Below are 14,771 nucleotides of genomic sequence, written 5' to 3'. Positions count from 1 at the left end.
AAAAAATTGAAAACACAGGGAAGACGTGAAGAGCTTATAAAAATATTTTCAAATGTATAATTAAGATTATACCACTTCTGCATGTCAATCTCTCAATGCTTTCCATAATAATACTTTAACTTAATATGAAATACTTATTCCAAGAGAAATCATTAGAGTATTTGAATTCAAGATTTCACTCAGCCCTCTCATTCCCTTTCTGACTTAGGTAACTCCTCTGATTTATTCACAATCCTTGGTCTCATTTAGCACAGGACTGTACATGAAGGTCAGTGTTTTTAACCACATCTTTTACTAGTTTTATTTTTTTAATAGATCACAGAATTCTTGATTATCAACTACATGTGTTCCCCCCCCCAAAGAGAATACAATCTGCAACCACCATTTTCTCATTTGTTAGAGCACAACCATCACACAATCTCTATGGAAAAGTGGTTCCCCAAGCCATACTTTCTAGATTAAAAAAGATCCCTGTCAACTGGCAACCCCCTCTTCTGCTTTTTCATATTCATTGGCTGTTAGCAAGTAAAAGCATCATTTCCAAATATAACACAAGTTGTTTGTGGAAAAAAAAGGTGAAAAATATAAGAAGAGATGAGCAGAGGAATGACTCTGCTGAATTCATTATGAGCTTCTCTGAACCAGTATTCTAGCACTTGCATGGTCAGAGATGACAGCACTATCCCTGTCTGATACTCCACTCAATACCCACCTAAAATAAAAGATGCAGATGTGTTACAGTTAAAATACAGATCCTCTTATGACAGCTATGTCATTAAGGACATAGCTTATTTGCTTTCTTATCCAAGTGGCTCAGCTCTTCCACCAGCTACAATGGTTCACAAGAGTTACACCACAAGGTAGCTGCCCCAGTAGATACGAAGCTACTCCAGAAATTTTGCAGAGAATGAGCCAATCTGCTAGGTAGCTTTGTACTACAACAGCAGATTTTTACCACCATCAGTTGGCAAGTATGAATTTTAGGCAACTCCAGCTACCATTTAGAGAAGCAGTTCAGCACTCTCACTGCTGGATTATATCCACAGAGGGTAGTTAACAACAGTAGAGTCCTGCAGCGTCAAGTTCTTGCTGAACAACAGCTTAAGGGACTTACTAGAAGAAATAAGCATTTATGACTGGCAAGTATAATGTAGCATAACTTTTAGATTCACCAAAACTAGAGGGAGCCCCAGTTCAGATGAATATCTAGAATTAAAAGCTTCATGAAAATAGGCACTCCGAACTGATCAACTTCCTTTAAAATTAAAGTCAACTGCATTGAAAAAAGATGAATACAGTATCAATTCCATATACATAAACAAAAATTTAGGTTTTTGAGGGTTTGTTGCAAAGGCGTTCTGCAGGAGATCAGGTACCATATCCACAGCTAAAGACTACTTTAAGTGGTTCTACTTCTGCTGTACCGTAGGCTGTTTAAGATTTTAGGCTCGAGCACAGCACAAAGCACATAGAGTTAAGAACAGATGCTCTGCTTTTGATAGTCTTACATTTCTTTAGAAATCTCTCTTGGTCTTTTCTGAGCAAGAAAGGAGCATGGAAGAGGGGAAGAACATTTTTGCTTTCCTATTCCATTCTCAGTGCATGTCAAGTGACTTCACTCTTCAAACTCCTAGAAGAAGAATAAAATTGGATGCAAATATTTCCTTCCTGGCAGTTTATATTTGGATTCTTGGACAATCTAAGATTCACATAAAAAGGTCACTGGATAATGAATTAAACACTCCCAACACGATCATCATCAGTGCCACAGGCACAGGCTCTACCTGCCCATAACTAAGAGGGAGCACCCTTGATGTCTTTATGTTGAGCAGAACTGGAGCAGTAGCACTCCTCTTCATCCTCTACCTCCCCGGCACCTCAGCCAGAGTGGCTGTTTGTTTGTCTGTCAGAGGGACAGGGAGCTGCTTTCCTTCCAGAAGGCAAAAGGCACTATACAATTCCTGCATGCTCTCCAAAGCCTACATTAGGAAGTTTTCCGCACCTACCTGGGTTAAACTAGATGGACTATGTCTATTAAAATGCAGGAGGCACAGGAAAACCCTCACAGCTCATACCTACGATTTGCCTGTAGCTTCCAGACTGTTCAAATCACCAGAGCTTCAATAATATGCAAGAGATACGGTACAGATACAACGCTTTGAAACGTACAGTGGGAAAAACCTAAATCTGGATAAGTATTAAAACACAAATGCCTGATCAACCCCGCAGGCAGCCCTGGTTGTCTCGTCCTCAGGACACAGTGACACCACCCTCTTGCCCCAAACTCCAGACTGCACAGCCATCTGCTCTTTACTCCATCATGTCAGTGCCTGCAACACCACACAGCACAGGGCCCCTCGGGCTGTGCTTTTGAATCCGGCTGGGGCTGGGAGAAGGCTTTAGCTTCTTTCAAGTCTCCTTGTTTCCACATTGGTGACGCACAGAGTAATACAGGGCACCCAAAAGAGAAAACAGACCAGATTACACATCCAGTGAACGCCATGCCAAAGCGGAAGCCCAAGAGGTGACAACTACAACTATGTCCTGAGCTGTGGCACCAGCACAGGACACAAGGGGACTATGAGTGCCATGCATTAACCAGAGGATTTCAAATGAAACTGTGTTAGAGTAAGCAAGAAGCATTAACCATCAATGCAGTCCTGCCTGAGAAGTTAAGAGTGCCTTAGTCCAAGAGATTAATATGCATTTCCAGAGTTCAGAGAGCTTGTTACCTCTCGACAGTCCTCCACAGCACAGAAATACTTATCTCTAATGGGCTCACTGTAGGGGCATGGAAGTCCAATTACAAGCTCCCAGGTCTTCAGACTAAGGGTATGGGAACACGAGTAAGTTACTCTGAGGAACTCAGGGCGTGCTTGAGTTTCAAACACTTCAAGAATTTTCTGCAGAAACTGCCTGGGCACACAGTCTCATGCCTGCAGTAAATACTGAGCACTTTACTCACAGTATCACAGGCAGATGCTGTATGCACAGGCAGTTCATAAGAAGTAACTGACAGGAAGCACTACCTTCAGTTTTTCTCAACACAACACGGATGTGTGCTTTCACCTGGCTAGGACCTCTGCAGAACAGGAACTACTGGCCAGGGGAGTGGCTAAAGCAACACCCATGAACCGGGCAGCATTGACTCAATTTAAATCACGGGATTTAGTGTGACGGGAAAAACTGAGGCTCAAGACAGCACAAGGACTGGGTGCATTGGTTCAACTAGTACTGTAGCATCTCAAGGCAATTTGTTAAATCCCTGACAAAATAGATTGCTGGGGAACAGGAATAAGTCAAACCCGTGAAAGCTCTGTGGAGAAACTAGAAGTGAGCCTCTCCCATCCACGAGAATCTCTGCCACCATTTTCAGTCTTCAGTGGGCCCTTTTACTCGCCTTCTAATGGCTTCTGACACCACTCTGAAACATGCACACAGATCATCAGAACTAGCCTGTATTTTTAATTCCTTTAATATCAAAGCATCCAGCCAGCAGAATATCGTTATAGTTTTAGAAGCTGCACAACTACCTGTTAGTAAGGAGGCAGTTAATTCACCTCCTTCCAAAAAGGCCAAACAGTGATTCTTACACGTACACGACACACACACATCATGTCTAACCTGTACCAGTAAGTGTGGCAGCAGCTTCCACTTGCAAATTGCTAAATATGAAACTCAACAGTGCATTTGTTTGGATATATTAATAATGGAAAGAAAATCTAATCTAGAAACAAAAAGCAGAAATAATTTTGTTAAAAGACTGAAGCTGGTGTTGAATGTTTCAGACACAAGCTACTGGACTTACCCTGCAGTGACTTTCCCAATCCCTGGCCCAGCTTCCACCCATGTTTCTGGAGTAAGCGGTGTCCAATATTATCCTGACAGACAGAACAGAGAAAACAAACCAAAAATATTCCAATAATATATTCTTCCCTTCCCACTGACATTTAAACATGTGATGAGCAAGAGATTTTCTACATATATATGCATGCAAAAAAATGCTACTGAAAAGGCAATATATGCCCAATAAAAGGGAAAGACAAATGTCAAAAATTGCTGGCTAGAATTTTTCCAGGGGAATGGGGTATCAGGGACGGTCACTTTCTGATGGTGTGCTGGGCAACTTTTGTGCATCACATTTAAAAAAAAAAAGGCAATGTGGGAGAAAATAAAGTGTACCAATAAAAATTGACAGTAAAAAGCATAAAATCAAGCTATTTATACAATCATATCCATCACCTAGACAGCACCACTTAAGATTTTTTTTGTAAAGAAAATCTACAATGTGTTTAGTCATTTTGTTTGTGTGTCAGGCTTTTATAATACTGAGTAAGTTGTAAGTGCAAGACTGCCCCACCACTAGAAACCAAAACACAATCATAGCAAAATCCAGGCTAGACTTGATTGGGTTTTTTTATATATGTATATATATATAAACTAGCATGCAGCCAATATTAAACTGAAAAAACAGTGAGGTTAGTAAACCAAAAAAAAAAAAAAATCAATTAAATAAAATGAGCTCAAGCACAGACTGGGTGATGCATTTCACATGTAAACTAACAAAAATACTAAGATGTTAGAATGAAACAGGCCTAGCAATAAGTTAACAGCAAGGAACCATTAGTGCATGTAGGGGAAACAATAAGCATAATGTCTCATCTTCCTAAAAAAAAAAAAGCTAGTTCAGAATAAGTGGAAAAGTACTGACGCAGCAATTAAGTGTCAGCTTTTGAAAACTGGGCTGAGCTGGGCTCTGCGTGGAATTCGTTATGTTTTTATGCAAGATTTCTTCCTCCAAACAAAGAACAAGAATGCTAGAAGCACCCTTGTCACCATCTAAAGCTGACAGCTTATACCTTATCAATCAGTTTACTAGCAGTGACTCAACTGTCAACTACTCAAAGAAGGACCCTCTGTTCGGACTGTGTTCACCTAATCATAAAAAATAAAAATCACATATTTATATATTATAGTCATAAAGCAAACCACAATTCAAAATATCACAGAAATATCCTGAATTATAACAGGCTGTGAATCTGTAACATTGAGTGGTACATGGAATCTTAAAAAAAAATATATATGCTGCAGGTTTCTTTAATTAAATAATCAAGTCATCAACAGAAATCAGAATAGCAGTGTTTTTTTCACTCACTCCACACTGAAGAAAATGACCACACGGTTTGCAGAACTTTGGTGAACCAGCTTGAAAGACACAATCTTCCCAAAGATATTGGCTGCATGGATACATTTTTCCTCAAAAAGATTCTGTCAAGTATAAATTGAATTTTTTTTTCTGATATACAAGTAAAGCAAGACTTTTGGTCTCTCTCTTTTTCAAGGCAACTATGTATGTCTTTCCCACACTACCGGCTCTCCCCCAGGACATAATTAGGGCTACATGAAAAAAAAAAAATTAAAAAGTAAGGACATGTCTGGTTATAAAAGCTTAAATCAGTATATGCAAAAAAAGGAAAAATGAACAAATACGGATTGCAACCACAAACACCATGGAGAAGATTATTGGCTCAGAAGCGTTGGAAAACTTACCTGCAAACATATCTGCTGCAGACCGTTTCTCTAACGGCTACAACAACTGCACAGTCCTTCATGCAAAAGGGCCTGAAGTTCAAAGTTTTTGTGGATAACACACTAATTGTTCTACCATTAGCATTGCAACTGAATCTGACAAAGGATTACTGAATCCCATTTTAAAAGCCGGTGCTGACAAAAATGGCTGCATTTTCAAAAAAAGGACAAGGAGTACTTTGCAATCTTTTACTAAGTGGAGATGAGACATTGTGCTGACTGTGTTGTGTTATGAATGCACTAAAATAAAGACAGATGAAGCAGTATGCTATTTCCAAAAGCAGTGCAAGTGGAGTGAAAGCATTTCCATACGAACCTGGCTTTAAAAACTGGGCTGTCAAAAGAACAGTTAAATGTAACACAAAGTAAGAAACTGTCCAATCACTAATGGTAGTTTTTCTTTTGCTTTGTTTTCAATTCACTGCTTGCAAGTAATGTATTTATTAAAGAAGAGTGAAAGCATAAAATAAATTCAACAAGTCAAGACCAGCTGGGAGATTCAAGAGCGGTGTGTTGTGACTGACACAGTGAAGGGGTAAACAAATGTTAAAGGGAAAAAAGAAAAATTTAGAAGGGTTATACACATTAGCACCACTTTTACAAAACCACTCAAGAGGATGGTCACAAGTTGTTTGACATAAATTGGAATTATGCCTGAATATTATCCTGTCTCAGTTCCCAGGAAGAGGGTGATTTTTTCCCCTCTGATCACTTCCATTTGTTTGCTTAATCAGTAAAACTACTTCTAATTTTAAATATTACTGAATTGAAATGGAGCATCTTCTGTTTCACTGAACAGGGAGAACAACCCTAAGAGTTTAATAGTAACATTTGAGTTGGGACCTAGTTATTAGTCTGCTCATTTCTCGCCATGTTCGACCTCCTTCCAGCATTTCAAGTCACTATTGCAGACCTCTCAGAGACAGACCGGCAGGACTGCTCTTTGACATAAATGCTGCCCTAAAAATTAAATAATGGAAGGCCAGGCTTGCTAGGCTCCCATGTGAGGGCCATTTTGTAAAGCCTAGTGGCCTTGGGGAATAGCTGGAGATATTAGGACAAAAATTTAACATGAGGCAGCAAATGCAACAGCTGACAGCTTTTTTTTAAAACTGTATTTTTAAGTGATAGGTCCTGTAAAAGTGTGGACTCTTTCACATAGAAAAGACTTTTTTTTTTTTTTACACAAAACTTCCTGTCGATGTCAAGATCTGACATTCCTTTTGACTAAACTACCCTCACACTGTAGCAATTTTCCTACAGCAAGAGCTGCAGTGATCTACAAAAACGCCAACAGCCCAGGGAGGAAATCCCCCCTGTCTCTCAGCAGAGCTGGCACAAGTCTCCTCACTTTCTTACACTATCGTTTTGGAGCTCCTTGTGTTACAGCCACAATAAAAACAATTGAGGCAGCCAAAATAACTCACTCACTCAGACACCTGTGGGGAGAGTGAGCTCTCATTTACTGTCCCAGCTACTCACAACAGCAGCGCTATCTGTCCGGGCACCCAGTCACGGAGACAAGGCTGGACACCAGGTTGCAGGATGCTCAGCATAGGACAGAATGGCTCAGCAGGCTCTTGATGGAACAATTTACCCCTCCTGGCATTACTCTCACCACTGTGGAGCTGCTCAGTAGTGATGATTTCTATTTACAGATGGAGAACTTTTCATTACAGATGAAGTATAACTTTTCCAAAAGCATGCAGGAAATGTAAAGGTCTCGACTTCACCAAACCTTCATGGGAGCTGGCTAAGCTACTCTGGAAAAATCTCATCCAAAGTGACTTTCTCCAACAGCTCTAACTGGCCTCCCCAGTTGCCCATCCTGTGCCCTGACAAGATGCCCCTGATTGCTTTCCACAGGTACCATTGATTCCTGATCAGGATATCCACAGCACAAATTTCTGTCAAAGGTCCTGGCCAATAGAAAAAAAATGCATACAATGAAAAGATGTGTACAATAACGGAAAGGTTTTGATGATGTGTGTGGGATATAATTTGCAATCGGTGGATTGAGCTGCATTACGGATAAACCAGCACACTAGCTTTGTCTAACACAGGTTTTCCGTAAGATCCCCATGCCAGCCCACGTATCATGTTCACATCGTTCAGTTCTCGGCATCAGCAGGAACCATACGTCTCTTGAGTGGATTGTAAGCTGTGCTGACTGTGTATTGAGGAATCTATAAGCAAGGATCGGATGCTACTGGGTGAACCCATGCAAACAAGAGGTTGAAAAGATTCCCAAAACAAAACCTATAGCTCACTACAGATGACACAATGAAGACTAGAGAGAAAAGCCAAATAGTAATGCTACACCATTCAGCTTCAAGAAGCACATTATTTATAGCGCTGTCCACATATGGCTACTGCTAAATGTCAAATCAGCAGCCTCATCAAATTACACTTTGGAACTAGTGGAGTCCACAGATCTGTACAGATATACAGTGCGACAAAACCCAGCTTCAGCTCGTACAGTCGTCTACAGTAGCCTGTGATCATCAGACAACTACCAACTGAAGCCTGAAACCTTGGGTGGTTCAAGGACCTTCTTGTGTAACTGAGCAGAATTAGAGAGAGGGGGGGGAAAAGGACATTTGTTAGTTATGACAAGGACAAACTAACAAGCTCCAGAATAAGTAGGTGATACGCAGTCTGGCCTCCAACCTGCAACAGCGACAGCTTGGTTCGACTCCCTGACACTCTGCATACTGCCTACATGGGAAAGGGGCTGCTTTCTCGTGTAGGCTCTAAGGGTACATTGCTATCTCCTACTTGATCTGTACTGCTGGGACAAAGAAAACCATAAATTCACAGCAACAAGATTTAAACAAGTAGAAATAAGGAATTAATGTGAAGGAAATCTGGATTCTATTAATGCTGCAATATTTGTGACTTCCCGCTCAAGCACCTGAACTCAGTGCACTTAAAATATTTTAAAACAAATGCATGCAGCTTCTTGAATTTCTAAAAGGGTTAAGTGCTCTGATTTGTCAAGGACACGAGTGGTTCCACCGACGTAAACAGCCAGTGTAAGTGCAGCATCTTTCAAACCAGAACAAAAAAAAAAAATGTTACTTGTTGGGGGAAAAAAAGTATCAGTAATTGCAGCTATGAAGAGTCCATTGATATGAAATATTTTCTTCAATTTAGTAATGGAAAATAGCTGGCTTCTCAGTTAGGCTACATACATCCACTAGCTCATGTCATCTCTGTTTTCCATAAATGTACTTTGGTTATAGTCGCATGTTTCAGTCCACACATCTTTGGCCTAAACAAGCTGTACAAAGCAGGATTTCCACAGGAACAAAAATACTAGTACACTAATTGAGGACACATTTCAACATTGTAATGATCTGTAGACTCCCCAACCTATTTTTCCAGCCACCTTTGAGTTGCATGCTGTAGCAGTACAGTCAGCACCTCTCAACAGATAATGCTGCAGAGATGGATCTCACCTCAGCGGTGATTGTCAAATGTATACTTCAAGTGAAACCCTCTGCCCCCTGGCATTTCCAAACGCAAGCTACCTTTAGCCTATAAAGCAGTTCCATATTACTAATATGTGAGAAGCTGCAAGAAGCTCATTAAAAGAATGTACTTAATCCACTCTTCAGTCAGTAGAATAACGAAACTTTAAACTGGAAAGTGCTTTGATCTACTATTGTCGTGAACACCCTTCCTCACACAAAGACATTTGTCATCCAAACTATTTCCATTATGCGAAGCACAGGCTCTTAGTCATTACTCTGAGCAGATTCCTTTTTAAAGGTCAATTGAATTGCTAACAGAGAACTGGTTAAGGATTATAAAACAATTTGTTAATATTGTAAACACCGTGCATGTAAATATTTGCAAATTATAGACTTGTCCTTACTCCTTCCTCTCAATTTCAGTTCAAGGATGTTATCCACTTCTGGGTGAGAAAACAGCATAAAATACAAGGTGGCAGAAAAAGCAGTATAAACACCTCTCTTGCAGGAGAGATGCACCACTGAACTCTGACAAGAAAACTGTTCCTTCTTTTAATGTGCGTAATTTGCCGATTTAAAAAGGCATGTAGGTCATTAACAGTATGGAAGCAAAGTAATTTTCACAGGTGTCAGGAAACCTGACAAAATTATTTATGCTTCCCAGCTACAGAATTTCTTTTAAGAATCAACAATGTATTTAATGAAGACCATGTGAAGATTAACCTTAAAACTGACCAGTGTGTTTGACTGCAGTTTCTGACCCTGGACTTGTTCACGAGACCAAAAAAACACCCCATGCAGCAGTAACAGACTTAAAATTCTGGGACTAGCACATGAAGCCAGCTCAAGTGACTCCTTCCAAGGGTTTAATGTCCCAGGCTAGGCGTCTTGCGCCTCAAATGCTTATTTCTCTTATTACACGCAAAAGAATTATGAAACAAATTGGATTTTAAGGTCAAAACAATTTGAGGTTTTAACCCTTTCTCCTCCCAAAGTAGTAAGCCATTATCTTGTGCTCTCCATCAAACTGTTTTCAAATTTAACCACTAGGCTGAACCGTACCTAATAAAACCTACGAGAAAGGTGAAACGCTTAGTAATGTCCGATATTTGGATGGTGATATATACACCACTGGATGGTGTATACATATGTATGTTTAAAATATTAAAGCTGTAATTGAATTTCATTTTTTTTTACTGCAGTTCACCAACTGCAACAAAGAGTTACATCTGCAGATGATCCATGCTGCACTGAGTCTGAGCACCTATGTTGTTGGGTCCAGTGTACTCAGTCATGTTTTACACACTTCTGTAGGCATCGCTCCCTCCAAAACACCACAGAGATGTCACCCGTGACCACATCTGTTCCTCTATTTGGGAAAACACTTTTAGAAATTAGGTATCCAGTGTAGTCTGTAAGTAGTATTTGAATTACTTTGAAATGCTGATTTCCAGTGTGGCACAGAGTAGGCTGTCAACAAGTATTTCTCATTATATTTACATAGGAAAAGAAGCTTGGCATTTTAATTAAAATCCCCATGTCACAATGTAAGGTTCAGGAGAACATTGAATACAAATTCCCATCTCTGCAGCATTATCTCATGCGTCATCAATTACTGCCATGCCTAAATCTAGCATCATGCCAGCACATTAAGACAGTAGGTACTATATGCAGTGTTCACTGGACCAGAAGAACAGAAATAAGAAGGGGGAAAGGAAACCCTAGAGAAGAAATTAAAAAAGGCAGACCGTGCAATACAAACCAGATCATGGCTGCTTAGCTAATATGGGCCAACTGCTGCGGAAGAAAAATGTCGAACACCCCAAGTTGTGTAAATTTTTTGTAAACATCTAACACGCACACAAACACACACAACACCAACCTACACATGAATGAAAAATATATACTGATGTTTTTCTAACACTAAGTTTCTTCTAAGTGCAGACTAATGTGAAGAAACTTTTAACAGAGAACTTAAATTATTAATAGGGAAAAGAAACACTTGACAAGTACGTTCTTAGCAAAAACCTAGTCTTAATCACAACACCACTAAGTGACCCTCAATTATTCGCTACAAGTTTTCTTGCTCTCTGAAACTCCAAATGAAACTTAGCTAAAGCTAGGTGCCAAACTTAGATCAAGTTTAGGCTGAACAACCTCTTGTGCCCAAGACTAGCAGAAGATGCTCTGCAAAGAGAAAAATTTAAAAGCTCCAAAAAGGTTAAAAAGGTAGAACTAACTAAAACTTAATTTTCCCCATCTTATAGCTGTACACTCCACACCTAATTCAAAGTAAATCAATACTTTACAGAAACCCACAGCGCAGTTTTCGATTCATGGGGAAGGACTGCTATACTAACACTGTAATGCATCCATGTTTCCATACTGCCAGGTGTCATTCTAACATTTTAACACACCAGTAGCTTTCCAAAAATATAAACTAAAAAAGGATCAAAATACATATTACTACACTATTCCATCAGGTTTGCATATGAATTAAACTTATTCTTCAAAGAAAATTATAAAAACTTAACAAAATAAATATCTATATGAATGAATTTATTATTTTAAGTAATTTCTGAAATATCATGTTGAACTAAAATTTAGTCACCTATAGTTTTAGGAGAACTACTTAAAGATTAAATCCCAGGCCCACTTAATCTCAGCATGCAATTTACCACACTAAAATAACCCTGTACTGACAAAAGATACCCACTGCTATCAAATTTGACTGCATTCACATCAAGTACCATCCGATCACGGCCTAATTTTTGGTGAGTTGATGATGCTAATAAGTATGTATCTTACCGATTCTATAGGCTTGTCTAGAGATGCCTGCTCTATCTCCAGGTGCCCTTCTTCATACTGATCAAAGTGATTGCCCTGTTAAAGAAAATAAGAGTTAGCTCTACAGCAGAGAACACATTTCCAACAGTCTAGTGTCAAGATTCAGGTTTGTGGACAGTGTTACATTTTACAGAATTTTGCTAACAATGAACTTATTAAGTACAGGCTCAATTCAGTATATAGGCTGTAAGAGAAAAAAAAATATATTAAAAACTAAGCCAATCTGATGGTAATCATAAATTATGGAAGTTGGCAAAATATCAAACATCTATGATGATAATACTTTTGGTGCTTTTTCTTTAGAAAGTCCGTGAAAACACTGACCATAAGCACCAGTGCTGGCCCTAAAACCACACAGGACAAGAAGCAGAAGGAACTGACCCCACCGCCACTGCAAAGGGGTTTTTTGTTATCTTTTCTCATTTAAATAAGAGTAAGGCTTTCCTTGCAGCAGGAAATCCAAATTGCTTGAGGCATACATGTAATTTCACACATGTTAAATCAACAAAACCCCACAGTGGTACCAAATGAAACCTCTCTCATGCCCGTGGCACTTGTTTATGGTCTGGAGCATCCCTTTCCTTGCATCTAGACAGCTGCACAGTGAACCGTTAGTAGATGTGATCCTCCAACACGCAAAAGCGCCATTTGTTTCAATCAAGCCCATCAGTCCCACCAGCCAGGTGACCACACGGCCACACAAGCACATATGTTGGCACAAAGAACACCAGATGCAAGCGCAGAACTGCTTATTCCAGCCACACCATCTTAAAGTTATTTGTGAGCACCATACCTAAAACTGCTACACAAAAAAATGACAGGACTGAGGAACATGTTTGAAGAAAGAGAAGTAGACCAAGAGATACACAGGGTAGTGCACTAATAAAGTGTGCAGATACTCATGCAACAGAGAAAATGCTACAAAGAATGATAAATCCAAGCAGCTTGCTTCTTTACACTCTTGGAGCAACTCCATGAAACACCTTTATTGTCTGGCCATATATAATAATTAAAGGAGATCGGAAAATTAAATAGGATTGTTATTATTGTATACTGTGCCCAGCCTCCACCAATATCCATTCACGCACGCTTCTAAATTGCAGAGTTCTGACCCAGGCAAGCTCTCCCCTCTACAGTGGTGCCACGTACGCACAGAACAACACACAAACGACAGCCATTAGAGACTAGTTGAGCAATCCTCCTCAAGCATCTGTCACAGCAAAATTCAATCTTTCCATGCTTTTGCCTGGATATTAAGCATACAGGGTTCATGATCTTGGAAGGCAAAAGGCAGTCTCTGTCCTCCAGAAAAACCGTTGGTGCTGGAACACCATCAGTGTGAATGGCCATTTCAGGAAAAAAAAGCATCTCTGTTGTAGTTCTGTTGTAATTTCAGAGGTTTCCAAAACCTCAAATTCCTGAAATTGCAAACATGGTGAACCATTTTTGGACACTCAATAGGTCTATGATGTAGCACTGACATCCACCAATGCTAGCACAGACCTGGAAAGAAAAAAAATCTGGTTTTCTAGATGCAAACTCAAAAGCAAACAGGAGAGGTGCCCGCAGATGAGATTAGCACAAAAGCCATAGAAGGAAGTCATTTCAGCGGGTTCCCTTATGTTTCCTGGGCACCACTCAGTGTCACAGCCCTGTGAAACCCCGGGAGGTGCTACAGCCTTGGCTGTCACCCCCGGTCCCCTCCCAGGCCCCGCAGTGCCACTGAAACTCTTCCAGCTGCTCAGCCAACACCCAACACCTGGCAGCTTTTATTTGCATCCCAGCTCCGCAATTACTTTGAGCAGGAACACCTAGCACTACTGCCAAGAGAAACATGTTGTCACTCTCCTCCTTTCTACCAACACCAACTTTTCCTTCTGCAGGAATTTTAATGAAAGCCAGCATGCGAAAGAGCAAATTATAGTTGTAACGGACTGCCTGTTGGCATTTTACAAGCCAGGCATCAGCCTCCAAAAATCCTCTGGAACAAGTGTACACATCCAGTGATGCAAATCTGTGAGAGACCATCTTGACAAAAAACTGTTGCCAAGAGAACATGCTTTGATGCTGGTGCCCCAACCAACAGGCTGTATATCATCTTCAGTCCACAGCAATAATTCACCCAGGCCACACTCTGCTCCCAGTAGTCTTCTTTCCCACGGCCTCTCCAGAGCCAATTTGGGGCTTAATCTGCAGGCAGCAATCCACTCCCATCCATTTTTTTTGGACAGCCTTCAAGGATCAAGCGGAAGGCAAACTTACCATGCACATGCAGTCACTGAGCTGCTTAAAAAAGCTAGTAATTCTTGGAGACAGGCACAGTGTAGATGTACAGACTGTACATGTGTGTGCTGTGAAGTCAGGGAGCTCAGCAGGGAGAAGACTACATAAAACCTGCTTCAACAGCAAGAGAACATGGCCCAGCCTCCCAAAAAGTAGTGCCCAAGAGAACAAAAGCAGTCAAGAGTGCTAATGCTGTTAACTAATCTGCACTGCTAAACGCCAGCAAAAACACATTACTAAAACTTCTTATATAAAAAAAATTAAATTCACATAACATTTAGTTGACAAACACTTAAAACACTCTCAGCAAAAACAAAGACGTACCTCCCCCCAGCTAATTTCACAATGTGATTTGCTGCCTGCAGATAGCTTAGAATATACCAACTAAATTACCTGGAGCTGGCAAAATATTTCTGCCTACTCACCTTCTCCTTCAGCGCTCTGCCTGCCAAGACAGTTAAAATTGTTTTTACGAAGGCAGGGGTCAATTCCAGTTTGAAAGCAAGCCTTGCTGATTTGAGGCTTTATAACTCAATTTTTCTGTGTTTAAAAACAGTATCTTCTCCCAGAAACTAT

General features: G+C 40.2%; 1 protein-coding gene across 6 annotated transcripts in view; it reads right to left on the bottom strand.

Annotated features, from left to right (window-relative positions):
• GPATCH8 (G-patch domain containing 8) overlaps positions 1-14,771 on the bottom strand; it is a 57,701-nt gene that overhangs the window by 29,768 nt on the left and 13,162 nt on the right. For 3 of the 6 annotated variants that reach the window (XM_042787145.1, XM_042787142.1, XM_042787141.1), the window contains exons 2-4: positions 11,874-11,948; positions 5,906-5,923; positions 3,809-3,881 (exon numbers count right to left, since the gene is read on the bottom strand). Coding sequence is in view for 2 of the 6 variants with exons in the window: in XM_042787139.1 (XP_042643073.1) it covers positions 3,809-3,881; positions 11,874-11,948 (148 nt within the window). In the remaining 4 variants the exon portion in view is untranslated. Of the gene's footprint in view, positions 1-3,808; positions 3,882-5,905; positions 5,924-11,873; positions 11,949-14,771 lie in introns of those variants that run through there. The other 3 variants (XM_042787139.1, XM_042787140.1, XM_042787144.1) reach the window with 2 other exon arrangements.

This window comes from Tyto alba, unplaced genomic scaffold (genome assembly GCF_018691265.1).
Source record: "Tyto alba isolate M040663 unplaced genomic scaffold, T.alba_DEE_v4.0 Super-Scaffold_12, whole genome shotgun sequence".
NCBI classification, from domain to species: Eukaryota; Metazoa; Chordata; class Aves; order Strigiformes; family Tytonidae; genus Tyto; species Tyto alba.
This window is presented reverse-complemented; position numbering and strand designations above follow the sequence as displayed.